Raw genomic sequence first — 27,174 nt, 5'->3', positions numbered from 1 at the left:
GCGCCTGGGTGGCTCAGTCGGTTGAGTGTCCGACTTCGGCTCAGGTCATGATCTCACGGTTCGTGGGTTCGAGCCCCACATCGGGTTCTGTGCTGACAGCTAGCTCAGAGCCTGGAGCCTGCTTCAGATTCTGTTCCTTCCTCTCTCTCTGACCCTCCCCTGCTTGCGCTGCCTCTCTCTGTCTCTCAAAAACAAATAAAAAACATTAAAAAAAAAAGGTAAAAAAAAAAAGTTTAACCAACTGAGCCACCCAGGCACCCCGAAGTCTCTGCCTTCAAGCCCTCTTCCTACCGGGAAGGGAGACAGAATCCGTGGGGCGAGGTCTGTGGGGGTAAGGGGTAGGGAGGTCTGCAAAGGTGGACACAGCTGCACAGAAGCCTCAAGGTTGTAAATAGATCTTCTCCCTGAGAAGGTGCTTCTAGAGAAAGACAGGAGAGAAATTAAGGGACCAAGCCTCAGGGATGGCTGGAGGGAAGATTCCAGGCAGTGAGCCTGAGGTAGGAGCAAGGCTGATAGGTTTATGAACTAGCGATGAAGCCACTGTTGCTGGGGCTGAGAAGGCAAGGGGAGGGAGCAGAGAGGGAACAGAGGCGGCAGATCCTGCAGGGCCCCGCGGTCAAGGTGAGGACTTAGGCTTCCCCCCACCCGCCAGCCACACAAGGGACGTGACACTCAGGTGCTGATCGGCGCCCCCTGGCGGCCACGTGGGAACAAAGCGCGGCGAAGGCTGAGCCCGCAGCCCAGGCGGATCGAGATGCGGGTGGCGGGGACCGCTGGCGGCGGACGGAATTAGACACATTTGAACAGTGGAGCGGTCAGGATTTGGTGGCAGGATTGGACGAGGATATGAGAGAGAAAGTTGGGCGAGGACAACTCCATGATTTCTGACCGAGCAAGTGGGAGGATGTGGTTAAGGTGGGGAAGACGAAGAGGAGCAGGTTGGGGTTGGAGAGAAGGTTGGGAATTTGGTTGTTGGACCTGTTATGTGTCCGATGTCATTCTAACATTCAACAGGGAATTTCAAGAAGGCAGCTATGTATCAGAAGGACCAGCGGGAGACGCGAAGGTGTTTTGGGGATAGATAAAAGTCAAGAGGCAGAGAAAGTGAAAAAGGCCTCTTTCTGGGCAGAGAGAGGGGTGTTGAGGTGGGCGACCCCGACCCTGTAGTCGCCCAGACCGCAAGGCTGTCAAGTCACGGAGGGTCAGAACCTGAGGTCGCCCCTTCTGCCCTCCCAGGCTGCTCCCCTTGCAGTTTGTCCAGCTCTTCGTCCACGACGAAAGCCACTGGCAACTCAAGGTCAAGATCTGCACAGGCCGAGCCTTCTACCTGCAGCTGCGGGCCCCGCCCGAGACCCGAGACCGCGAGTTCAGCCAGTGGGTTCGGCTGCTCTACCGCCTGCACTTCCACTCGGCCCAGGGAGCCGTGCCCTTCACACAGGAGTACTCGAAGCTGGAGGACATGGAGGAGGAGGAGGAGGAGGAGGAGGATCTGATGGACCAGGAGGAGGTGCGGGGGACGGGGGCGGGGCTCCTGGGTCCCAGGGAGGAGGCAGCTGGGGGTCTGGACTAGTCCGAGAGCTACGGGCTGGGGACTAGGCTCCCGAGTGTGACGGAGGGGCTGGGGGCCTGGATGCCTGTGATGAGAGGGGCAGGAAGGCCCAGCCTCCTGGATCCTGAAAGGGTCTGGAGTCTGTGTGCAGAGACTGCAGGATCTCAAGGCAGGGCAGGGCCTCAGGTCCGCGAGCCACGTGGGTGTAGCTTCCAAATTGGGTGCCCGCAGCCCCCAGGCTGTCTCCCCTTGACCTGCTGCGGTGGATTATGGGGACAGAACACCTGGGGCCTGAGACTGGATGCCCAGTTCCCTGTGAGGCCAGGGGGAGGGGAAGGGCCCCGTCCCTGAAGGTGGGCACATTGAACCCTGTGGGGCCTCTTGCTCTGGAGACAGCCCACTCCCCCCACCTTCCAGGTGAGTACAAAATGCCCCGCCCACCCGCAACACAGCCGATACATCCGCAGGTCAAGGCCTCTGAGACATTCTCTCTCTCATACCCAGCTTCCAGCCATGGAAGTCAGACTTGATCCACAGACCTCTGACCTCTGGGGACTCTGAGTCCCTCCACTGTGCTTTGAGGTCAGCGTAGGACCAGAGATCAAAGAACCCTACCTCTGGGCCAGAAAGATGAATAATGAAAGTTAATAAAGATCAGCCACTTAAGAACCAACAACCAGGTCATGAGCTGTGTTGCCACTGTCACCAATCCAACACGGCTGCCTTGCAGAAGTAGCTTTTCCAGTATGGCTGCCTCAGCCTGGTGCTCGGCGCGCGTGGGTGAGGGTCACCAGGAGACCTAGTGCCCAACCATTCCATCATGGCTACCTCGCTAGGGCAGCCTTCCCCATCTGGCCTTTGGTTCCTCTTTACCTCTCTGTAGCCGCCACTGCCGCGCCAGCCCCCCCCCCCCTCCAGCAGCTAGTCCCAGAGGGCTGCCTCCATGGGGTCCTGATGCACCTGTGATTTGTAGATGCCACGGCAACATGGTAGCCCCTGAAGTAGCTGTTCCAAGATGGCAGCCACGTTGAGGCTGCCTCGTCACGGTTGCCACTCCAACATGGTGTCCCCGTCACCCACCCCCAGGTGGCTCAGCCCCACAGGAAGAGGGAGGCAGGGCTACAGATTGAAGAAGGACAGACACGTTCTGGTTGTAGACGAGACTATTATCTTCTCAGTGGTAATTCTGGGAAGGGAAACGGCGTTCAGGGCGGTCCAGGTGAGGACCCAGCAGCCAATGTCCTTGGCAGGTGGAAGAGACCATGTCACTGGGGCACTGTGGGAAAATGAGAAAGGGGTGGGTGAGGGCTGGGCCCCGCCCCCGAAGGCGGGAGCCCACCCCCGAAGGCGGGAGCCCACCCCCAGGCCCCTGTGCCTGGACTGGCTTGGCCACCAGGGGGAGCGCGTTAGTCCTTCACGGCCCAGCTCCCCCTCCCCCTCCCCCTCCCCACGGTGGATGGGCCGGACCAGTGTCCCAGGGCCCAGGAATACTAGAGCTCTGAACCCCAAACTGGAATGTGCTGATCAGGGATTTCTAAGCAGCTTCTGGTGACAAGTTGTCCCAGAAATCCTAAAGCTGGATATTACCGAGCCAACACAATAATTAATAAAGGGGACGGCAAAACATCAGAAACTGGGTCAGTCTGGAAGAGCAGTGCTTCAGAATGACAGCCAGGAAGGTCCTTCAGGGGCGGTCTCACTGGGCCCTGTCTGCAGCCACTCCTGTGTGCTGGGCTGTCACCAGGGCCGGGGGAGTCACAGCTGGGGAGGGACCCTGGGAGCCGTATTAATGGCAGCCACATCTAAGGGACTTGGGTAGCAGCCTCTCCAGGGAGCCTTGCCTGGCAGAGGTTTCATGGTCTGGAGCCCAAAGCAGAAGAGGCAAGGAAGAGCATTCCAGGTAGAGGGAATGGCATGCACAAAGTCCCAGAACAAGAGAAAGCACGGCCACTTTGTCTAACTGCCAACCGCTTGGTGTGGCCGAAACAAACACCCTGTGCTCCCTGCAGCCCAGCACCTTCACCCTGCAGCGTCCTTGTGGGGTCCGAGTCCAGCTCCCCAGGCACAGGCCTCAGGGCCCGGGGGCTGACTCCGCTCTGGCCTCAGCACAGCCCAGCGCACGGGGCCTCCGGGTGCCGTGTGGGAGCACGAATGAGGGCCCGCGGGCAGGGTGCTCACCGCGGACCTCCAGCTTGCACTCGGCCAGGTCCTCCCCCAGCTCGTTGACAGCCCTGCAGGAGTAAGTCCCCGCATCGAAGGGGGACGGGCGGCGGATGTTCAGCGTCAGGACCCCCTGGTAGTTGGTCATCAGGAATTTGGGATCTTCCCGGATTTCCATCTTGTTCTTCATCCAGACTACCTTCGGCTGCGGAGGGAAGCAGGGGGGAGGGGCCGGCTTAGGGAGGGTCCCTGGGTGATGGCAGTGGGCTTTGGCAGGCAGATGTGGATTCTCATCGTGGCTGTGCCACCTCCTAATCTTGACTGGATGACCTCGAACTAGTCATTTCTCCTCTCTGACCCTCAGTCTCCACTTCTGCGGGAGGCAGATCCCCCCACAGCACCCTACACGATTTGGCTGCATTACGCTCCTGCCGTCTCCTCCATCCTCTCCCTCCCCTGCTCCATCCACTCTGGCCTCCTCCCCGTTCCTTAAACAGACCAGATGGGGCCACCCCAGGCCCCCCGCATGGCCGTTCCCTCTCCCAGCAGTGCCCTTCCCTCCTCTTCCACCCAATCAGCGCTGCTAGCCTTTCAGGGCTCAGCTTCTACGTCACTTCCAGCCCACTCAACTACCGCACTTCTCTCCCACGCCTGCCGCCCTTTATGGTCGATTGCATGACTTTGGATTCACGTCAGTCTCCCCCCAACATCCAGGAACGTCTTGTCCAATTTCCCTAGCACACAGCCTCTGAAAATGTGTGTTGAAAGAATAAACCGACTGAACGGGTGAATGATGTAAAAAAGGAAATGGAGTGAATAAATGAACCGAGCAGAATGAATGAATGAGTGGAGTTAGCGAATAGAATGGGGACATGGAGAAGGGGAACTAATGAATCCATGATATGCCTACAGGGGCCAAAGCTAAAAACTTGGAGCTAGACCAGAAGTTGGCAGACTTCATCTGTAAAGGGCCAGGCAGTCAAAACTTCGGGCTCTGCAGGCCCTGTGGTCTCCGTGGCCACAGACAGGACTAAAGCAAGAACACGCAGCCGTGTGCCAATAACACTGTAGTTAGAGAAACTGGTGGTGAGCGGATTTGGCCCGCAAGCCAGTGTTTGCCAGCCCCTGGTCTAGGTGAATCCCTAGAGCTCAAGGTTGTGAGTGTCGACGCTCCCAACAGCAGTCGGGAAAGTGGACACGACAGGAGGATGGCGAGGAGCCCCAGGGCTCAGACCTCCCCGCAACTCCCACCAGAGTTTTCTGTTTCCAAGGGAAGCCCGAGGGTAATGGCCTGAGACGTGGGCTCTGATCAAAGGGGAGAGAGACAGGAAGTGGGTTAAAAGTGAGTATATCCCCACATGCACCCCAGTGTTTATAGCAGTGCTATCAACATTAGCCAATTATGGAAAGAGCACAGATGTCCCCATAGAGAGGGGAATGGATAAAGAAGATGTGGTGTATATACAATGGAATATCACTCGGCGATCAAAAAGAATGAAATCTTGCCATTTGCAACAACACGGACGGAACTAGAATGTAATGCTAAGCGAAGTAAGTCTGTCAGAGGAAGACAAATACCATGTGATTTCACTCATATGTGGAATTTCAGAAACAAAGCATATGAACATAGGGGAAGGGAAGGAAGATAAGATAAAAAGGTGGGGGGCAAACCATAAGAGACTCTTAAATACAGGGAACAAGCAGGGTTGCTGAAGGCGAGGTGGGTCAGGGATGGGCTACGGGTGCTAAGGGCACTTGTCGGGATGAGCACTGGGTGTTGTATGTAAGTGAGGAGTCACTAAGTTCTGAAATCGTTACACTATATGTTAGCTAACTTGGATTTAAATCAAACTTAAAAATAAAACAGGGCGCCTGAGTGGCTCGGTCAGTTCAGCGTTCGACGCTCAATTTCAGATCGGGTCATGATCTCACAGTTTGTGAGTTCAAGTTCCGCCCTGATGGTGCGGAGCCTGCTGGGGTTCTCTCCCTCTCCCTTGCTCTGGGCTCCTCCCCCTGCTCTCTCTCAAAAAATAAATAAAATATGTTAAATAATAAAATAAAGAAATAAACATTAAAAAAATAACAGCATAAAAAAAGTAAGCATATCCCATGTGCAGAGGAGAGAGGAGCTGCTGTGGCTACATCTGGGTCAAAGTTTCCCTCCAGGGTCGCGCGCGCGCATGCGCGCACACCCGTGCACGCGCACGCACCTTCGGGTGGCCTCTGACCGCGCAGTTGAGGGCCGCAGTGTAGCCGGCCACGACCACGCGGTCTGGCAGAGGCGTCAGGAACTTGGGGGGCGTCCGGAAGTCATGCTCCTTGTACTCGAACGGTTTGAAAGTGATACCTGGGGAGGGGAGGGGGCCTGTGAGGCGCCACCAGCTTTGGGTCCGGCGGTGGGGGGGGAGGAGTCAGGGTGGAGGCCCAGCGGAGAGAGGGGGCGGGACCCCACGGAGGGGGCGGCGGTACCCGTCTTGAGGATCCGGGCCGTGTTCTTGGAGACGCCGGGCGAGTCGCTGAGCCCGCAGATGTTCTCGCTGAAAACGCGGAAGTAGTACTCGTTGCCCACGATGAGGTCAGACACGGTGCAGGACGTGTGCCGGCTGTGCTCGTAGACCGTGAACCACTCCTAGTGGGAGGCAGGGAGGGGCCGGGAGTCGGACCCGGGGACACGGGGACACGGGAAGGGCTAGACACAAAAGGCCACGTGTTGTACGATCGCGTCTATTGGAAATGTCCAGGATAGGGAAGTCCGTTAAGACAGGAAGCAGCTGCCTGGGCCTGGGTGACACGGGCTGGGGGTGCCTGCTTAATGGGGCGAGGTGTCCTCGGGGGGCAGTCTCAGAACTAGACGCGGTGGTGATACAACAGTGGGAATGTACTCAACGCTTTAAAACGGTTAATGCTGGGGCATCCGGGGGGCTCAGTTGATTAAGCCTTGGACTTCAGCTCAGGTCATGATCTCGGGGTTCGTAGGTTCGAGCCCCGGGTCAGGCTCTGTGGAGACAGCTCAGAGCCTGGAGCTGCTTCAGATTCTGTGTCTCCCTCTCTCTCTCTGCCTCTCCCCCACTCTTGCACGTGCTCTCTCTCTCTCTCTCTCTCTCTCTCTCTCTCTCTCACTTAAAAAATCAATAAACTTTAAAGAGAAAGGGAGGGAGGAAGAAAACGAAAACCCGTCCTGGTGTTTCAGCTAAAAGGCTTCCCCTGGAGCTGTGGGCCATTCTCGCAATCTCTCTGAACCTCGGTTTCCCCAGCTGTGAACCAGGAACAAGGGCATCCGCTCGGACAGTCTCGCCAGCTCCCCTGCCCCGCTCACCCCCCACCGCGGGCCTCTCTGGTCTCTCACCATGGTTTTCTTGTCGGCCTTCTGGACAAAATACCCCGTGATCTCGCTGTTCCCGTTATCCTTGGGCGGCTGCCACTCCACCAGCGCGTTAGTGCCCCACACCTCCTTCACCATCACGTTCTCCGCTGGCCCTGCCTTTTCTGGAAGGTGGGGGGCGGCTGTCAAACGGCAGCCCAGTGCCCCTAAACGCCCAGCCCCTCGCCTCTTCTCCCGGTCTCTCCCCACCTCTGCCGCCTCACCGGGTCCCCGGATTCTGGGATCGCACAGGCCTTTCCCCACGGCCTCGCCTTTTTGCCCCCTCCCCGCCTCGCACCCTCTCTCCAGCTCCGGGCCCGCAGCGCCTCCCCCTGCCCCGGCCGCTCACCCACGACCCGGATGCGGATGGTGGCCGTGTCCTTCATGTTCTCGATCTGCACGCTCAGCTCGTACTCCCCGGAGTCGGAGCGCGCCGCCTGGCGCACGAAGAACACGGTGTCGAAGTCGCTGGTGCGCACGTGCACGCGGGAGGTGTCCACGGGCGCCCCGCCCTTGGTCCACACCACCTGCGGCCGCGGCTTTCCCTGGACGGGGGAGGGGGGGCCAGAGAGGTCAGCCTGGGTCTCGCCCTGCCCCCCTGGCCCGCCCCCCCCCAGCCTGCCCCCCACTGGCGCACCTGGAAGGGGATGACGAGGTTGAGGTGCTCCCCCACTTTGCGGATGTAAGTCTGGCGAAGATGGCGTGGCAGCCGGATCTTGGGTGGCTCTGCGGGCACAGGCACGGGCACGAGGGCTCAGCGCTAGGCTGGGGGACACTGGAGGGAGGGCCACCGTCGATGACGTTCTCAGGGGAGGCCCTAACGGTGACATGGCAAGGGCAGGCCAGAGGACACCAACTGGGTCTTTTTCCAGGAAAGCGGTGTCAGAGTCCCCACCTGCAATCTCCCGGATGGTCACCGGCTGGAACAGGGACGCCGGCTCGCTGCGCCCCGCGATGTTGACCGCCACCACCCGAAAGAGGATTTTTGCTCCCGTGGGGAGATTCTTGACTGTGAAGCCGCAGCGCTCCACGGGCTCTGTGTTGGCAGGGACCCAATCGTTGGCTGCAAAAGAGAAGCAAGGCTGGGGGAGCTTCCTAGAAGCCCCTCCCCTCCGTCCCTTCCCGTTCCTGGGGTCACGCAGTGGACCGCAGCACTTAATCATGACCGGTAGGAAGGGGGCACACGTGTTAGTTAGCTCATTAATTTCTGCCTCTGCCCTACGTTATCCCCATTGTAGAGATGGAGAAGTCAAGGCTCAGAGGAGTAGGGGGTTGGGGGGGTTGGTTAGAGACAGCTCCTTAGATTTCCTGCCCCTTGAGACTCCATCTTGGGTCCATGGCCATAGGTGGGTGAGCCAATGTGGGTCAGACCAAGAATCCCCAGGGTGAACTCTAACAAGAGTGGGTCCTGAAACATCAGGGTGGCACTGACGCAGATCTGAGGGGGCGGGCAAGGGCGGGGGTGGGGTGAAGAGCACTGGAAAGACAAAGAGGGAAGAAGCCGACAAGGGCCCGACCATCCATCATTCACATGCGTTCCCGAACGCAGTCATCACTGTACCCTGTCAAGGAGGGAGCTGTCTTCGCCCATTTTTAGATGAAGAAACTGAGGCTCAGAGACTTGCCCACGCTCACACAGTTAGAAAGCGTAGGGGCAGGATTGGAACCCACAGCTGCCTGACTTTAAGGCCTGGGATACGGTGTCGAGATGATCGTGCCTGTCTTCCCAGGGAGACGACCGTGTTGGAGGTGTCCCCAAAGCCGCGGCACCGGGCTGCCATGGAGTCAGGGCTCAATGCATGTTTGCTCGGGGGAGAATGGAGAGCTGGACGTGCAGAAAGATGGATGGGTGGGTGGGGATGGATGCATGCATGCATGCATGGGGATGGATGGATGCATGGATGGATAAATGCACATAAAGATGGAGACAGTAGAACGTTAGATGGTCACACAGGGAAAAGGATGGATGGAAAGGAAAGGAAGGAGGAAGGGAGGGAGAGAAGAGGAAATAAGATGGTGGCGAAGAGATAGAAATATGGATGAAAAATGTGTTACAGGATGGATGGGTGGATGACCCAAAAGACTTTCAGATGGATAGAGCAATGGTTGGATGGATGACTGGCTGGGCAAATGGATGGGAGGAAGGAAAGAAAGAAAGAAGGGAGGGAGGGAGGACAGATGGACAGATGGACAGATGGACTGATGGATGAGAGGAAGAAGGAATATAGATAGTAGTAAGTATAGCGATGATGGATGGATGAAGAAGTCTTGCCGTATGGAAGACGGGTACCAGGAAAGGAGGAAGAAGGCTGGGAGGGAGAGAGGGAGAGAGGGAGGGAGAGAGGGCGAGCTGGCCAGTGGGGGCCTGGCCTGAGCATCCTACGGACGCAAGGCAGGGGCCCCCCACCACACCGGAGACCTCTCCCCACGCCACCCTGCTCACAGTCCCCTGGACCGGACACCCCCCAGGACCCTGCAGGGGCCACCGCGCCCCGCCCCCAGGCCTGCTGGGGCCACTCACAGTCCTCCAGGCAGTACTCCACCAGGTACCCATCGATGCCGCCTGCCCCAATCCTGTCTGGGGGCCTCCACTTGAGGGTGGTGGTGGTGTCGGTCACGTCTTCCACCGTCAGGTGCTGGGGCTCGCTCGTGGGTGCTGTGAGCATCCAAGGAAAGGGGAGGGGGAGATCAGTGAGGGGTCAGCGGTCACAGGGAGGGGCCACCGATCAGGAAAGGGGTCAATACGGTGGGCCAGAGATCAGTGAGCCGGGAAAACAAGATATCAAGATATAAGTGTTAGTCTGGTAGGTCAGAGGTCAACGAGGTACCTGGGCGACGGCACAGAGTCAGCACCGACTAATGCGCCGGGTCAGTAGGTCAGGGGGCTAGGGGGTGCTGGACGCTCAAAGGCCAGAGGTGAGTGACAGGCAGGGCAGGGGTTGGGGGTGGACGGGTGCTCGGTGGGGGTGCAGGGGAGCATCACCAATGGGCATGAAGGGCTTGGTGTTCATGCTGGGCTGGGAAACCCCGATGGCGTTGACGGCGAAGACCCGCATCTCGTAGAGAACGCCCTCGATCATCTTGGTGGACTCGTAGGTCGTCTCCGTAAAGACCTCAAAGTTCAGCTTCATCCAGCGCTGAGAGCCCTTCTTCTTCCGCTCCAGGAGGTACCCTGGACGCAGCCCAAGCAGAGAGGGGTGGGTGCCCGTGGGGAGGCTGCAGGGCCGCGGGTCAGTGGGAGCAGGGAGAGTCAGGTCACAAGGTCATGTGACCCAGCGAGGTCTGGGGCCATGGGTCTTGGGTTGATACCAGGGTCACAGAGCAGTCAAAAGTCACCAGCCACGGGGGCTGGGGGTCAGGAAGGGTCATGAGTCATGAATCAAGAGTCGGGGGTCACAGAAAACCCCAGGCTTTGGCTAAAGTGAACCTCCCCAGGTTGTCAGAGAGCAAAGGATGATAGGGAAGAAACCAAGGGAACTGTAAGCCGTGATGGGCGGAAAGCAGGTGTCAGAGGAGATCACTGTGGATGCTGAGGATGCTCATGGGGCAAGGGATCGTCGGGGGCGGAGGGGGGTAGGAGAGGTCAGAGAGGTCAGGGGACTCTGGCAGGACGCCACTCACCAGTGACTGGCTGCCCCCCGTCATACTTGGGCGGCTCCCAGACAAGGATGGCCCAGTCCTCGCCAACCGAGGTGACGCGCACAGCCTCCGGAGGGTCCGGGACGTCTGAGGGAGGCAGGCTGGTCAGGGGGGTCCCTCAGGGCCTCGGGGAACCTCCGCCCTGGCCCACTGCCTCAGCTCCCTCGGCTCACCCACAACCCGCAAGAAGATGGAGGCCACATCCTCGCCCACGGGGTTGGTGACCTTGATGGTGTAGCGGCCCTCGTCCGCCCGGTCGGCACTCTCGATCACAAAGCTGCTGGAGTCCGTCTGAGTCTCGATGTGGACCCTGCCCTCAGTGGCCGTGAACACCTGGACGCAGCCACGAGACGGCCTTGCTCCCCTTCTTCCGGGAAGCAATCTTGGAAACCCCCAGCTGAAAGTGATGGCCCTACCCGCCCCCTCCCGGATTCTCAGCATTTCCGGTACCTCCCTTTCTCTCAGCCCTGGTCACCCTGCACTGTGACTGTTGGCGCATGTCTGCCTCCCTCCGAGAGCTAAGCTCGGGACAGCAGGGGCTGCAAGTGACTCATAGCTGGACCCTCAGTCCTACGCACAGAGCCCCGCACAGAGGAAACCCTAGGCAGACTGAAGGAATGGATGAAGGTGGGGCCCACTCTACCCATTTTACAGTACAGGACGCTCAAGTCCAGAGGACGCAAGAGAAACTGAACTGTCTCAGGGCCTGGAATGCACAAGATAACAATATTTGTTGGATGGATGGGGGGCTAACTGGATTGATTGATGGAGAAATGGGTTAATTACTGGATGAGTCGATGGCCAGGATGGATTAAGTAATCAAGTAGTTTATGAATGGAAAGAGGGGTGGATGGTTGAGTTGATGGCTGGCTGGGTTGGTTGGCTGACTGACTGACTAATGGATTAATGGATGGATGGAGGGAGGGATGGATGGAGGAATTGAGGGAGGAAGAGAGGGAGGGAGGGAGGGATGGATGGCAGGAGGGAGGAGGGAACGCCCCCCACAGGCAGGCCAGCACCATGTGATGGACAAATATAATCTTCAGTCTTCAAAACACCCCTCTGAAGAAGGGTCATCATTCTCATTTTACAGACAATGAAACTGTAGCTCGGAGAGGGGAAGTGACTTGCCTAAAGTTGCCCAGCAGAGCTGAGAGCGAGAAACGTCAGGGCGCGGGGGAAGCCCCTCCGTACCTCGTCTTCCTTCAGCCAGGTGGCGACAGGCCGGGGCTCCCCCGTGATGGACACATCGAGCCGCAGCTTGTTTCCAGCCACAACCACAATTGAATTCTCTGAGGTCTTCCCCGAGCAGTCCAGGTGGATCTTCGGTGGCTCTAGTGGCAGAGAAGAGAGACTGGGGAACCTGGCAGTGGGCAGCGGGGTCATCTCGATGCCCACCAAGGCGGGCTGGGTTCCCTAAGAGCTGGCTTCCAACAGCCATAGAAACCCAGGAGCCCGGGCCCCAGCCCCTCCTCCCTCAGACCCAGGGGTCCGGGCCCCCAGCCCCTCCTCCCTCAGACCCAGGGGTCCGGGCCCCCAGCCCCCCCCCCCTCAGACCCAGGGGTCCGGGCCCCAGCCCCTCCTCCCTCAGACCCAGGATTTTAGTCCCCAGTCCCTTCTCCCTCAGACCCAGGATTCAAGTTCCCAGTCCCTCCTCCCTCAGACGTGGAGTCGAGGCCCCCAGCCCCTCCTCCCTCAGACCCAGAGTCAGGGCCCCCAGCTCACCACAGCAGCCCCTGGTCCTTACCTTGCTTGGGTACATACTCCACCTTGATTTCTGGGGGACAGAGAAAATGGCAGTTAGCTCTAAATCCGGGGACCCCTTATCGTGCCCCAGAGGCTGAGGGGAAGGTCTGGCGTCACCCAGGGACCTGGGGGTGTGGGGACGGGTTTGGGCCCATGACTGCCCCTCCTCCCACACGGACACATGCTGCCCTCTCTCCCTCCGTCTTCTCATCTGACCACGCCCATGAGATCAGCAGACACCTGCCGTCACCCCTAATCCTCAAGGAGAGCATCCGGGCCTGGGGTTCGGGAAGGTGGGTGCTCTGCGTCCCCCCCCTGGGAAAACAGAGCAACATCCTCACCCAGGAAGTTGAGCTTGGCCGAGAGGGTCAGGGCGTAGCCATCGGGCACGAAAGTGTAGTCTCCCTCATCCTCAGGGCGGACGTCATCAATCACAAGCTTGTGGATCCTAAGAGGTTCAAAGGGACAAGGCCGGGATGGGGTTGGTCACACTGGGGACCACCGTGGAAAAACACCCTCCTTTTTTTTTTTAACTTTATTTACTTGTTTAAGTAATCCCTACACCCAACATGGGGCTTGAACTCACAACCCCGAGATCAAGAGTCGTGCGCTCTTCCGACTGAGCCAGTCAGGTGCCCCGGAAACACCCTCTTCAATGCAATCTACGTGCCCTTGGCCAGGGCCATCATTTTTATCCTGGATCTTGGAAACTTATCATCTGAGTTCAAACCTCAGTTCTGCCACGTACGAGCTGTGTGACCTTGGGCAAGCTGCCTAGGCTCCCTGTGCCGTCTTCATCTATGAACTAGGCATAATGACCATAATGCGCACCGGGGTTGTCTAAAGCCTTTAAAAGTCTCCCTGGCACATAATAACTGCCCTAGAAGCACTGGGATTCGTTCTCATAATTATTGGCGCCCCGGTGACTCAGTGGGTTAAGCAGCCGACTTCAGCTCAGGTCATGATCTCACGGTTCGTGAGTTCGAGCCCTGCGTCGGGCTCTGTGCTGACAGCTCGGAGCCTGGAGCCTGCTTCAGATTCTGTGTCTCCCTCTCTGTCTCCTCCTCTCCACTCAAGCTCTGTCTTTCTCAGACATAAACATTAAAAATAATTTTTTAATGAATTAATGACACCACCAACAGACAAGGGGTCCCTGCACGGAACCCAGAGAAAGCCTACATTCCGCCAAGAGCTATTGTCAGGAAATGCAATACACGACTGTGTTTGGGCACAACTGTGCTTGGGCACGCTGTTCTACTGGTCAAGGTGGCCCTCTGCACCCTGTGGACGTTAGCAAGAGCTGACCTGCGTCCCTGCGCCGCCTGTTGAATTCCAGCCCCCGGTCTCTCTTGCAAGATGTCTCCCCTGACTCTGTAGTCACCCGTTTGCAAATATGGCCACAGGCTTTCCCCTCCCTGTTTGCAGGGCCCTTGCAGCCTGTGGCTTCCTCTTCCTGAGAGAATACGGCAGAGGTGACACTGGGAAGGTTCCCAGCACAAGCCACAGAGGCCTTATTTGCTTCTGCTGTCTCTGGGGATTCCTGCTTCTGCCACATGAATACGCCAGGACCAGCCTACTAGGGGATGAGATGTCACAGGGACCAGAGCGGAGGCAGCCCAGGTGTCTTGGCTGAGGTCCTGATGGGGCCCAGGAAGATTGGCTGAACGGACACTCAGCTGACCACAGAGGCGTGAGAAAGGCTACCCTACACCAGCCAGCCCCCAGCCAACCTGCGGACTCATGATGAAATACGCCCTTTTTCTCTTAAACCACAAAGTGTGGGGATAGTTGTTATGCAGCTATTGCTGACTGACACACATGCCCCGCCCTGGCCCACCCCAGCCACCCTGCAGTTGACTCCGCACCTCCCCACATGGGAGATGGTGATCCTCTTGCTGGGCCGCACCTCGATCCCATTCTTGTACCACTTGCCTGTCACCTTCTCGTCAGACACCTCACACTTAAACACGGCCTGTTCCGAGGCCTTCACCGTCAGATCGGCAATGTCCTGCAGGACCTCCAGCTGTTTCTCTGCACACGGCGAGGAGGACATGGGGCCGTCAAAACCCCCGTCAGCGACAACTATTTGCAAGCACCCACTATGTGCCAAGGACTATTCCAGGCACTGGGGATACAGCTGTGAACAACCCAGAGACATCCGGGGGCCTCATGAAGCTCATATTCTAGTGGGGAGACAGCAAATGGGGAAGCACGTAAATGGACAACAAGAGGGAGTTTTGAGGCCTGGGGGAAGGCAGGTAAGAGTCCACGGGAAAATGCAGAAGAGTCCCCCAGGTGGGGGGAATCGCATGTGCAAAGGCCCTGTGGAGCGGAGCAGGCTTGTTGCTGTGGGAAACAGCAAGTAGGCCAGTGCGCAGTGAGCAAGGCAGACGTGGCAGGAGATGAGATGGGTGGGGCAGACGGGGCCGGATCACAGACATGGGGGCCCCAGAAACGCCTCTATCAATTCAAGCGTGGCAAGAGCCACTAGGGAGAGTTGGGAAAATGGCTGGGATCTAACTTACCTCTTAAAAAAATTTATACTTAAAAATTATTTGATGTTTATTTTTTTTGACAGACAGAGAGAGAGCAAGGCACGGAGGGGCAGAGAGAGAGAGAGAGAGAGAGAATCCCAAGCAGGCTCCACACTGTCAGTGCAGAGCCCGATGCAGGGCTCAAACTCACGAACCATGAGACCATGACCTGAGCCAAAACCAAGAATCGGAGGACACTTAACTAACTAAGCCACCGAGGTGCCCTGAATTTTTATTTTTTCAATAAAATGCTGCAGGGCGCCTTCATGGCTCAGTCTGTTGAGTGTCTGACTCCTGATCTCATGATTCGTGCGTTTGACCCCCACTGTCTGTGCAGAGCCTGATCGGGATTCTCTCTCTCCCTCTCTCTCTGCCCCTCCCCCACGTGTGCTCGCTCTTGCATGCTCTCTCTCTCTCTGCCTCTCTCTCTCAAAATAAATAAATCAACTTAAAAATAAATAACTTGGCTTTTAAAAAAATACTTCTTATAGATTCCTAAGCGTTTGCAAAAACAGCGCACAGAGTCCCGCTTAGCCTTTGCCCAGCTTCTCCCGGTGGAGATGGTGACATCTTCTGTGACAGGACACTGACCCTGGCCCCAGACGACAGGGCGTGTGCAGCCTTCACTATAGGACTTACATGTTGCAAGGATCCCTCTGGCCGGTGTGAGTGTGAGTGGGGAGGAGGGCAGCTCTGGAAACAGAGCACCCAGTGACTACTGCAACAGTCCAGGCACGAGGGGTGGAGAAGGCCTGGACCCTTGAGGGCAATGGAGCTGGGGAAAGGGGTCAGATCTCGGCTATCTTTTGAGGGTGGAGCTGCCAGGACGCTGGTGAATTAACTGCAGGGGGGCTGAGAGAGGAGTCAGGGACAACTGCAAGATTTGGGGCTGGAACAATTTTGTTTTTATTTGTTTATTTAAGTAATCTCTATACCCAACATGGGGCTCGAGCTCCTGACCCCGAGATCAAGAATCACGCTCTGGGGGCGCCTGGGTGACTCAGTCGGTTAAGCGTCTGGCTTCAGCTCAGATTATGATCTCACAGTTTGTGGGTTCGAGCCCCGCATCAGGCTCTGTGCTGACAGCTAGCTCAGAGCCTGGAGCCTGCTTCAGATTCTGTATCTCCCTCTCTCTCTGACCCTCCCCTGCTCGTGCTGTCTCTCTCTGTCTCTCAAAAATAAAATAAGAAACATTTTAAAAAGTTTTTCATATAAAAAAAATTTAAAAAAGAATCACGCTCTGGCTCTTCCAACTGAGCCAGCCAGGTGCCCCGGGGCCTGAGGGATTCTGAGCTGTGAGGAGAAGCAGGAGCTGCGGGGGGGCCCACCCCGCCTGGAGGCCCCCTACCTTCCACAATGAGGTCTGCCTCACACTGGCCGCCATTGGTCATGACCTGGTAGCGACCCCCATCCTCCAGGGTCACTTCCGAGTAGATGAGAATGTGACGCTTCCCGTCCTTCTTGAAGCGGAATCGAGCCTTGAAGGAATCCTCCCGTGTCAACTCCACGCCGTCTTTCATCCTAGGCAGAGGGGACGTGGTGGGGAGGCGTGAGGCACCCTCACCGCCCTGGGTCCGGAAATCAGAGGGGGAGGAACCAGGGGCCGGACAGAAGGTCCCGAGCAGAGGTCAGGGGGCTGAAGGGAGAGGCCAGGAGGGAGGAGAGATTAGGATGGCAGAGGCATCTTGAGTAGATGGGTCACAGGTGGAATGGTGGGTCACAGGAAGTCACCGGCCACAGGGAGATGCCATAAGGTCCCGGTTGGAGGTCAAGGGACACAAGAAGGTCATTAGGAGATGTCAGAGCAATGAGGATGACACCACAGGGAGATGTCGAATAGCGTGGCCTCTGTGAATGGTACCTCCCTGCCTGGGAAGCTTCTCCCCACCCACTTCTCTTCGATCCACTCATCATTTAAATTCAGCTCCACTGTCAACTCCTCTGGGAAGTCTTCCCTGACCTCCGGAGTCCCTCCTTTCTGTTAGAAAGTGGTTACAGCGTCTGTTTGTGCTCCTTTGAAACACTGGTCAAAATAGAACTTTTAAATTTATTCATGTGATGACTTGATTAATGCACGTCTCTGTCTCTTACACACGCACCCCAAAAGTTTACCAGATTATGAAGTCTACGAGAGCAGAGGCCATGGTGATGTATTTTCTCCCCGTGACATCTCCAATACACGGAAGAGTGCTGTCACAGAACGGTGCTCAGGAAATATTCGTTGGATGGGTGGATGGATGTGGGGATGAGGGAATGAATGAAGAGATGGGCAGGAGAGTGGATGGATGGATGGACGGATGGATGGACGGACGGAAGGATGAATGCATGGATGGGATGAATGGATGATGGATACAGGAACGGATGGACCAAAGGATGGATAACTGTTTAAATGGATGAATAAATGATTCTGAAATGGCAGGGATCAGGAAAAGGACCTGGAAGAAGATGAGATGGGTAGAGGTCAGAAGTTCTAGAAAGAGGTCAGGATTTACAGAGAAAGACAGAGGTCTCCTGGTGACTATTAAAGGTCCAGAATCTCCAAGAGGTGTCATAACGATCAGAGCTGAGGTGGAGAAGCAGTGGGCACCTGTATGGAGCTTAAGGGTCAAGCGTCACTTACCACATGACCTGGGCACCTTCTTCCGACACCTCCACGAACATTTCCACCCGGTCACCCACAAACACCTGCTGGTCCTCGAGCGGTGTGACAATCAGGACTGGAGGTTCTGTGAGGCACGGGGGTGAGGAGGGGACAAGAGGTCAGCAGTTTCAGGACCCCCCTCCAGAGCCCCACGCCCTAAGCTCGGACCCAGGTCTCAGCCTTGCCTTTGACGAAGAGCTCAGTGAAACACTTCTCATCTTTGACCGCGACCTCATAGGCAGCATCGTCCGCCAGTGTGCACTTGTTGATGGTGAGAATTCGCTTCTTACCAACGTTCTCAAACACGTACCTGGTGCAAAAATGTCATGTCAGCCTGGAGCCTGGAGGAGACCCAAGCCCTGGGGTAGATCTGCCCAGGCCAGACATCAGGGGGCAAGTTCACAGGGAAGTCACTGCCTCTCAGAGCCAAAGTGTGTGGGAGAAAACAGATGATCCAATTTCTAGTATGTATGTATTTACGTATTTCTTTACTTGTTTGAGAGTGAGAGGGTGCAAGTGAGCAAGGGCAGAGAGAAAGAATCACATAAAGACAGAGAGAGAGAGAGAAAAGCAGGACTCACCTGAAGCAGGGCACCTGAAATGGGGCTCGAACTCACCCAATGTGGAACCTGAACTCATGAACCGTGAGATCATGACCTGAGCCAAAGTCGGACGCTTAACTGACTGAACCACCCAGGCACTCCAATTTCTAGTATTTAAATAACCACAGCGGAAATCCTAACTGTGCACCTCCCCCATATCCCTCCTCCCCTTCCATTTAGCAGTGACACACAGCTACCCGCCTAGAGAACTACATTTCCCAGCCTCCTTTGCAGCTGAGATGTACCACTGAGCTTGGGCCAATGGAATGTGAGCGGACATGATGTGCAAAACTGCTAGATGATGGCCGCCTTTGAGTTGCTTGCTCTGGACTTCTCTCCTCCCTTCCTCTCGGCCGGACACAGACGTACCCATGACCCCACCTCAGTCATGCAGATGAGGACAATGCCACAAGAAATGGTGTAGCCAAAATATGTAACTTGAGTCCCTAGAAAATCTCTGAGAGTGAACCCACCAGCCTCAATCAGCTAGAAATACATCCCTCTCTCTCTTAACAGTGATGTGTCTTAGGGCCTCCGTTCCAGCAACTTAAGCTGTACCTTAACTAACCTAACTTGGTATCTTATCAATGGGAATCTTAGAAAACACAGCCGGGATGCCTGGCTGGCTCAGTCAGAGGAACTTGTGACTCTTGACCTTGAGGGGGGGTAATGGGTTTAAGCCCCATATTGGGTGTAGAGCTTACTCAAATAAATAATTAAAAAACAGCCAAGAAAAAACTAAACTTAGAACCCATCTAAGAGATTACTGTTGCAAGCATGGCAGCCTCTGTCTTTCCAAGTTCATTAACTTGTTAGTATATATTTTAGAATCTCTTTTTAGTGACCGCACGGCACGTTAGGAAGGAATCATACATTTTGATCGTTTTCCATTTTTTGCTACCGTTGCAAATGCCGTAGTGAACATGCTTGTGACCAACTATGCATAGCCATAACTCCCTTAGGATAAATACCTTGAATTGCACAATCTGGATTTTATTTTTATTTTTTAAAGCAAAGTTGGGGCACTTGGGTGGTTCAGTTGGTTAAGCCTCCGAATCTTGATTCTCCTCAGGTCATGATCTCATGGTTTGTGAGACTGAACCTCATGCTGGGCTGTGCTAACAACATGGAGCCTGCTTGAGATTCTCTCTCTCTCTCTCTCTCTCTCTCTCTCTCTCTCTCTCTCTCGCCACCCCTCTTCTGCATTCTCCCTCTCTCTACCTCCCCCACTTCTCAAAATAAGCACTTTATTTAAAAACAAAGTAATCTTTACACCCAGCATGGGGCTTGAACTCACAACTCCAAGATCAAGAGTCACGCGTTCCACCGACTGAGCCAGCCAGGCACCCTTAGAAGTGCACAATCTGAAAGGTTTTTAGTACACTGCCCTTTCAGAGATTTAGCAAGTACGGTTCCCACCAGCAGCATCTGTATACCCATTTCCCTGTGTCATCTCCAGCACTGAATTTTATCATTTTGTGAAGTCTTTACCCATTTGGAGAGCAGAAAAACTGTCGCTTATTTGCATTACCTCTGTTATTGTTGTTGCTGTCATTTGCAAGTTGAACATGTACTCCACGGCATATTGGCCATTTGGTTTCTTTGCAACCCAATTTCTGTTTTCATTACCTTTGTCAATTTTTTTAGAGTATTTTTTTTAAGTAATCTCTACACCCAATGTGGGGCTCAAACTCATAACTCTGAGACCAACAGTCACGCGGTGGCCTGACAGAGCCAGCCAAGCGCCCCTCCTTTGTCAATTTTTCTGCTGAGGTGTTTGCTCTTTTCATATGGATGAGGGTGTGCCTTTTCTGGGTTAAGAGTGGCCAGCCTTATTTCTGGGTGCTCTCCAGGACTTGGATCTCCCCTTGCCCACCCCCCACAAGGGACTGTCCCCCAACACATACTTGCTACTTGGTTTGATCTCCTGGCCGTTCTTGAACCACTTAAGGGGAAGATCTGGGTCACTGATCTCCACCACCAACTTGATCTTGTTGCCCCTGTCCACTTGGTAGGCCGGATCTAGCTTCTTTGTGAAGGCTGGAGACCGAGAGATACAGGGGACATGGAGCCGAGAGGTTCTCACTGCCCTGCTTGTCCCCAAATTATCAGGTCTCCCTCCCCAGACCACAGGCTTTCCAAGGTCAAGGTCAGGAAGCATCCCATGAACTTGGAGGTGCCGGAGAACAGAGTTCTATTACTCCTTAGATTGGAACCTTCATGAGATAGGTCCAGAGTCCAAACATCTAATACCCACGATGCTGCGGTCCCTACGGTCAGGCCTATCTCTTGTCAGAGCAGTGCTGACCTGCACTCTTCTTGACCTCGACCTTGGCCTTCTTGAGCCGCTTCAGCATGCCCCGGAGGTCGGTGATGCCATACTGGAAGGCGATCTTCTCGTACTCGCTCTTCTTTGCCCCTTTCAGGAGCTCCCAGATCTCAGGCGGGATGCCTAGGTCATCATCGTCTTTCTTCTTTTTCTTCTCCTCCTCAACCACCTCCCTGAGGGTGGGGAGAGCAGGCAGGGCCCCCCGGTGGGGGGAGGAGGTGAGGGACTGTGAGGGACTCCCTCCACCTTCTCCACCCACTCGCCATCCCTCCCTCCCTCCCTCCCTCTCTCTCTCTCTGGGCCTGGTGCCCCTTATCCTATCCCACCTGGACCATCGACTCAGCCTCCTCCCCGGCCTCCTGGCTTCCATCCTGCCTCTTCCCCTCCAGCCTGCTCCCCGTATGGCCACAGGAGGGTATTCCTAACCTCCACATCAGATGCTGCGCTTTTTTTGTTCAAAATTCTCCCATGGGTCCTCATTGATCTCAGGAGGGAAGCCCCAGCAGCTCAGCCTGGCAATCACGACCTGCCCACCCTGCCGTCACCACTCCCTCCACCAGCCAACCACGCTACTTGCCTTCTCCTGAACCTTCTGGGCCCCCTCCTGCCTCCCAGCCTTTGCACAAAATGTTTCCCTGCCCGGGTGACCCCTCCCTACTTTCTCTTCCTGATGGACTCCTCTTCAGACTACTGCCAGTTTCCCTCCTCTGTGAGGCACTCCTGGTCTTCCCAGGCAATGAGGTGGCCTCACTCTGGGTTCTCACCAGGCCCCTGTGGAACCCTCTCTCTGATCACACTAAACAGTCTTGGTCTGCGTCCACATCTGTTGGATCAGACCCATCGTCCCAAACCAATCAGTGACTCAACATCAGGGACCCAGGCAAACTTCTCTCTGTCCCCTGATCTCAGCCCAGGTGGACAGGAGGCCTCAGAAGATGTTTGTTGAGTGAGAAAGTGAGGAGGTCTCTGGAAAGCAGGAGGGAAGGGAAGGGAACAAAGAGAGGAGAAGTGAGTGGGGAAACTGGCGGGGGCCGGGGTTGGGGGGGGATCTATTAGTGTTTGAGAGCGTTGGGGGGGAAATTAATATACAGACAAACCAAGTGGTTGATGGATGGCTACGGTGATGGATGCATGGGTCAATGGATGGGTAGACAGGTGGGGGATGGGTGGCCTGAAGAGAGCTGATGGGTGGACAGAAGATAGCTAGCTGGGCGAGTAGATGGACTGATGGGCTCGGGGCAAATGGTTGGGTGGACAGCTGGATGGATATGTTGAGGGGAGATGGCTAGGTAAGTGGCTGGATGGGGAAAGACAAACAGATGAATCTATGGGTAAATGGGGTTGTTGGGGATTTCGTTACAGGGACACATGACTGAGTAGAAGAACGGTGGGTAGACCAGCAGATACCGAATAACCAAGTGAAGGAACAAGCATCAGGTTGAACAATATAAAATGGCCAAGGTCCAATCATTTGTACCTGAAGAACAGCACCTTTATATACATCAATCAGACAGAACTATCTGTGGGGGGTGTCATGAAGAGTGAAGAGTTGACAAAGGGGGCCTGGCTGGGTAGGTGGGTGGGGCAATGGATTCAGTTGGGAAAGAGATGCAGGTGCGGACGGGTAGCCAGGGGACAGAAGATGGAAGACAGGTGGTGGAGAAACGGATAGATGGGCGACTCCACAGGTGGGACACTGGATTGTGGAGAGGGTGGGGGCAGGACGAATGAATGGGCTAAGGAACGGGTGGCTGAGCGTAATGGCGGTTGGGTGGATGGGCATGTGAGAAGATGGCAGGCATGGTGGATGCGTGGGTAAATGAACGGGTTGATGGGCAGGTAAGGGGATGGATAGATTAGTCCATGGATACAGAGGTAGCTGGTTGGATGGATGGATGAGATTGGTGAATGGATGGCTGGACAAATGGATGGATGGGTGTTTGGCTAGGTGAGAAGGGAATGTGGAGGCGAACTGCAGCCTAAGTGGACAGGAAAATGGATGTGAGGATGGCAGATTAAAGGCTGGTTAGGTAGGTAAATTCATGAGCAGACTATTGAGTGGGTGGAGTTGTAGGTACAGGTGTAGATCGACGGTGGATAGGTGGATGGACAGATGGCTGGCTGGGTGGGGGATGAGCAGATGGACAAGGTGGCAGAGGGGAACACAGGGAGTCCGGAGTTGGCAGTGGAGCCTTACCCACCATCCTTCTCCTCCATGAGTCCCCATCTCCCCTCCTATGCCAGGGGGGTGGGCTCACCTCTTCTTCAACAGGCCGCTGAAATCCAGCTCCCCCGCATCTTCTGACTTCCCTTCGCCCCTGTGGCCATTGAGAGGGTGTGTGAACCCCACTGAGGTCCTGTGCCCTCAGGCCCACCCCAGGCCCCCCTCCCTCTCATCCCCGATCCCCCCTTCCCCCATAGCTCCCCCTCCCAAGGGAGACACCCCTCTCCCCACCTCTTCCCAGGCTCCAGGATCACTTACGATCGCTTGAAGCTTTCTAGACCCTGCCCAGAGGCATCCTGGCGGGGCGCTGGGGAGAGGAGATTGGGGAAGAGAAGGTGAGCTGGACGCAAGGTCTGGTCCAAGACCAAGACCCCTTCAGCCCTGCACAACCTCTACCCAGGCCCTCTTCCTTGAATCAGCTCACCCTCTCCCTTGGGCCAGGACACCTAGTTCCTGAGCTGCCATGCACCACCCACTCAGCAGCCTGAACCCCCACAGGCCTGGGCCAGCACACTCTTCTCCCCAGGCCTGGACAACCTCATTCCCTGTATCCTCCATATTTAAGCCCCATGCACCCTGGGCTGTAGACCCCAGAGCCTGTATACCCTCTGGGGCCCACACATATGCCCCCAAATCTATGTGACCTCCTAAGCCTGTAACCCTCACCTTCAACCTAGACACCCTCACTTTCCAAGCCCTTTTACTGCTACCTTCTCAAGCCTGCGCACTGTGACTCTTCTAAGTCTTCATATGGGGACTCAAAACCCTGAGCCCTCCCACCCCCAAGCCCACAGCTCCTCGTGGTCCAAGCTTGTAGACTGTCTCCCCAGTTTTGAAGGCCCTGACCCCTGCATCTACTCCCTCCTCCCCCAAATTGTACCCCCACATCTATATGCCCTCCTACACCAGGCAGAAACACCTGCCCTGGCCCAGACGCTACCCTTTGCTCCCCCCACCCCCCACCAGCGCACCCTCCACATCGATGTTGAAGGCACAGCTGTCGCAGACGTCCTTGGCTTTGATCTCAAGGCGGTAACCCCCGCGGTCCCCTAGGACCACCTTCCCAATGTGCAGCTCCACGGTGTACACCTGGGGGCCGGGGCCAGAGGTGTGGGTGCATGTGACTGCTCCCCAGCCCCCCCGCCCCCCGCAAGAGCCCACCCCACGACTCCCCCTCCGGGTCCTCACCCTGGCCTGGCAGGAGGGACCAGCTGTCCCTTCCCATGCCTGGACAAGCTTGGTCCCTAGGGGACCTGCACCCTTCCCCCCTGAGACCTTCCTGGAAATGGACACACTGCACCCAAGTGCGCCCTGCCCGAACCCAAGCGGCCTCTCCTCCCGCTCCGCACAACCTTCATCCCTAGCCCACGCGCCCTCACATCCCCACGGAGTCCTCACGGGGTCCTCACATTGCTGGCAGAGTCGTGGGACTCCTTGAAGGAGAATCGGGCCCCGCTCTTGCTGCCCAACTCCAGCCACTTCCCCTTGAACCACTTGATGGTCGGTTTCCCGGAGAGCTCCTTGCCGTTCAGCTTGGCCACGATGACTGCGTCTTTGCCTGGGAGGGGGGAGGGGGGAGGATGGGAGGGAGGGGCCTGACGAAACCGTGGTGCTCTGTAGGCAGGACAGTGAAGTTGGGAGCCCCAGCGCCTCCTCCTCCGTCAGACCCAGGAGTCCTGGCCCCGGCCCCTCCTCCCTCAGACCCTCTCACCATTCTCCACCGACACAGAGTCTGGCTTCTTCAGGAAAATGCCAGTGGGCTCCTCAGCAGTGGGAGACTGGTCCTCGGGTGGGGCTTCTGCTCAGGAGACAGGATTAGGGGGCAGGGGGCGGGCTGAGGAAGGGGCAGCAGGGCACTTAAGGAGCGGCACTTAGAGCCTGTGAGGGACCTTCTGCTCAGATGCCAAAGACGGCAGGGTAAAGTGGCTCTTCCTGACTTGGGAAAGACCACGTGTCACCCTTTGGGCCTCAGTTTCCCCATCTGTGAACTGGAGGGCAGTAGACTGGATTGTTGGAATGGGCCTTTGGGGTAGGAGAGGCGTGAAGACAGACTGTGGCCTCCAAGGCTGGACGGGACTCCGGGGTGACTCAGCCGGTTGCTGGGGGCTCGAGGGCCAGGCCGAGGGCCTGGGCTCTAACCTGGGGGCACTGGGGAGCCGTGGAGGGCTGTGAGCAGGGGAGGAGATAGGACTGAAGGAGGAGAGAGGGCAGGGGGGTGTGGAGAGGCGAGGGGAGCCTGGGGGACGTTGTGCTGATCTCACAAGAACAGCGTCTCACCTTTGGGGGGCTGTGCAGGCGCCTCCTCAGCGGGCGCTTCCTTCGGAGCTGGTTTGGCATCATCTTTGCCTTTGGGGGCCTTTTTGGCTGCTGTGGGGTAAAAGGTGTTCGCAGTTGAGCAAGAGCTCGGTGCCGTCTTCTTCCAGAACCCAGGAGTTCAGGCCCCTAGGCCCCTCCTCCCTCAGATCCAAAGCCCAGCCCTTACAGGTGTAAATTTATCTCTAGTCCCGGGAGTCTGCGTGATCAGGTTTCCCCTCGCTCCGAGCAGGCCACGCCCCATCCACCCAGGCCACCGGGCCCTGACCTTTTGGGTCCCGGGGGTATAATTAGCTCTTGCCCCGGGCTGGACATCGGACAGCTGTGCTGACCACAGCATCCTTCGGCCGCCCTTGCCTGCTGGCCCCTGGCTAGCTGCAGGGAGGGGCTGGACCCCCGTGTCACAGCCGCGCTGGCCCAGGAGGGTCCCCTCTTCATAGAGAGAAAGCCTCATTTCCGTATAAACAAATGCCTCCAGGGCCATTCATAGAAGGGCCCCCACGGCACCTAGGGCCTTTGGCCCCTATGGAGAAGGCCCCCTAACTCCTTCATGGCGAAGTCCCTATTCCCATAGAAAGGAGGTCCCCTCCTTGTCCTGTCCCCTTGTACAGACCAGAACTCTCCTCAACGCGCGGACATGAACCCCTAATCTCTATCCGTACAAGGACTTCTTCCCCCTGCAGAGAGAGGACTGAGTCCTCACTCAGAGCAGTGGCCCGGATCCCTATGGAGAGGACCCCAGCCACCACGTAGACCCCCCAGTCCACATACTCGGCACTCCCATCCCTATGGAGAAAAAGGACTCAAATTCAGAGAATCTCCACCTGCACCCTGAGACCCCACTCCAAATCCGCACAGAAAAAGGGACACCCGCACTGCCCAGGGAAAGGGGCCCTCCATCCCACCCAAGGAAGGGACGCCTCTCCACACAACACAGAAGACAGTCCCGTTCTCCCAAACCTAAAGACAGGAGCCCTCAGTCCCCATTCAGAAAAGAGCACCGCATCTCCACCTCCAGAGGGCAGTTCCGAAAGGCACCTGGTTTCGCCTCAGGCATATCAGCAGACCTCTTCTCGTCCTCTGACCGCAGCTTTGAACCTCAGGGCCCTAGAAGGGGACAGGTGGGCCCCCAGGGGGAGCCCTTTAAGAAGTCCAGAGACTCCCAGGAGCCTCCGGGAGGCATCAGACTCGCCTCCCCACCCTCCCTTGCTGCCCCACATTCCGTCTGCGTGTTCTAAAGGGCGAGAAATAACATTTGGACCAGGAGGGAGGGCTGAATGCCAGGTCTTGGGGCAGTAGGGGCCTGGGGCAGACACCTGCATCCCAGAAGAGGGTGCTGGAGGCCAGGACTCCCAAGTCTGCAGGAGGAGGGCCTGGGGGCCTGGACTTCTGGGGCTCAGATTCTTGGGTCCAGAAAAAGTGGAGAAGGAGAAAGGCCTGCCCCCTGGAGTCCTAGGAAGGGGGAGAGGAAGGGGCTGGGGTCTAAAATGGGTGAGGGCTCGGAGACAGAACTCTGCCATGGGGCAAAGGGGGAAGAAGATCTAGAAAGCCATTCTTAGTATCTGCAAGTCAGGAGTTTTCGGGAAACCGGAGCTGGGAGGGAGGGTCCGGTTTCCCAGCGTAGGCAGGAAGGCTGCGGGGGGTAGGGGGAGGTCTCTGTGCCCGCAGGGAGGGCACTGAGGCTTGGGGATTCTGGAGTCCCGCCCCTGGCCGAGAGCACATCCGAAGGCCTGGGGCCCCGGCCACCTGGGACCCCGGATTGTCCTCTGCCTCTCCTGGGACCGCGCCCGGCCTGTTGTCCGCGACGGTTCCCGGAGCGGGCGCGGCGGGCACCGGACGCGGGGGAGGGGGCGAGTGCCCCCAGCGGGGTGGGTGGGGAGACCGGGAAGGCCCTGGAGGGCTGCCCGGACGTTGGCGCCCTTCCCGGCAGGGGGACCTGTGGCTTTCAGAATGGGGTTGTGCGGCTGGACGCCGGATGGGGGGAGGTGAAGGAGACAAGGAGAAGAGGATTGGGGGAGGCGAGGGTCTTTGAGGGGGCAGTGGGGGTTATGGGGAGAAAGGCGAGGTGAGTGTGAG

General features: G+C 56.8%; 2 protein-coding genes across 3 annotated transcripts in view; one reads left to right on the top strand and one right to left on the bottom strand.

Annotated features, from left to right (window-relative positions):
* FAM71E1 (family with sequence similarity 71 member E1) overlaps positions 1–2,225 on the top strand; it is a 5,849-nt gene extending 3,624 nt beyond the window's left edge. For both annotated transcript variants that reach the window (XM_029925276.1, XM_029925275.1), the window contains exons 4-5: positions 1,237–1,507; positions 2,054–2,225. In XM_029925276.1, the coding sequence (XP_029781136.1) occupies positions 1,237–1,507; positions 2,054–2,110 (328 nt within the window). In that variant the 3' untranslated portion in view covers positions 2,111–2,225. The remainder of the gene's footprint in view (positions 1–1,236; positions 1,508–2,053) is intronic.
* A 472-nt stretch (positions 2,226–2,697) lies between these two features.
* Positions 2,698–26,950, bottom strand: MYBPC2 (myosin binding protein C, fast type). The gene is made up of 29 exons (XM_029925267.1): positions 26,415–26,950; positions 26,137–26,205; positions 25,063–25,152; positions 24,497–24,583; positions 24,195–24,343; positions 23,757–23,874; positions 23,044–23,092; positions 22,820–22,879; positions 20,541–20,734; positions 20,140–20,272; positions 17,816–17,940; positions 17,610–17,715; positions 16,338–16,510; positions 14,321–14,486; positions 12,797–12,903; positions 12,457–12,486; positions 11,904–12,043; positions 10,883–11,042; positions 10,692–10,796; positions 10,054–10,242; positions 9,592–9,726; positions 7,966–8,133; positions 7,708–7,796; positions 7,420–7,615; positions 7,056–7,195; positions 6,179–6,338; positions 5,920–6,056; positions 3,728–3,914; positions 2,698–2,825 (listed from the first exon to the last, which is right to left on the bottom strand). Exons 2-29 carry the CDS (start codon positions 26,153–26,155, stop codon positions 2,815–2,817), a joined length of 3,423 nt encoding a protein of 1,140 aa, XP_029781127.1. The 5' UTR covers positions 26,156–26,205; positions 26,415–26,950; the 3' UTR covers positions 2,698–2,814.
* Positions 26,951–27,174: the final 224 nt, after the last annotated feature.

Source organism: Suricata suricatta, chromosome 16, assembly GCF_006229205.1.
Source record: "Suricata suricatta isolate VVHF042 chromosome 16, meerkat_22Aug2017_6uvM2_HiC, whole genome shotgun sequence".
In the NCBI taxonomy this organism is placed as follows: Eukaryota; Metazoa; Chordata; class Mammalia; order Carnivora; family Herpestidae; genus Suricata; species Suricata suricatta.
This window is presented reverse-complemented; position numbering and strand designations above follow the sequence as displayed.

What these genes read in the sequence shown, in the direction of transcription:
- MYBPC2 (XM_029925267.1), bottom strand. An exon ending in CGAGGTCAAGAAGAGTGCAG is followed by an intron (nt 20,273 to 20,540) that starts GTCAGCACTGCT and finishes CTCGGTCTCCAG; the next exon opens with CCTTCACAAAGAAGCTAGAT. An exon ending in CATCTTCTTGCGGGTTGTGG is followed by an intron (nt 10,797 to 10,882) that starts GTGAGCCGAGGG and finishes TGCCTCCCTCAG; the next exon opens with ACGTCCCGGACCCTCCGGAG.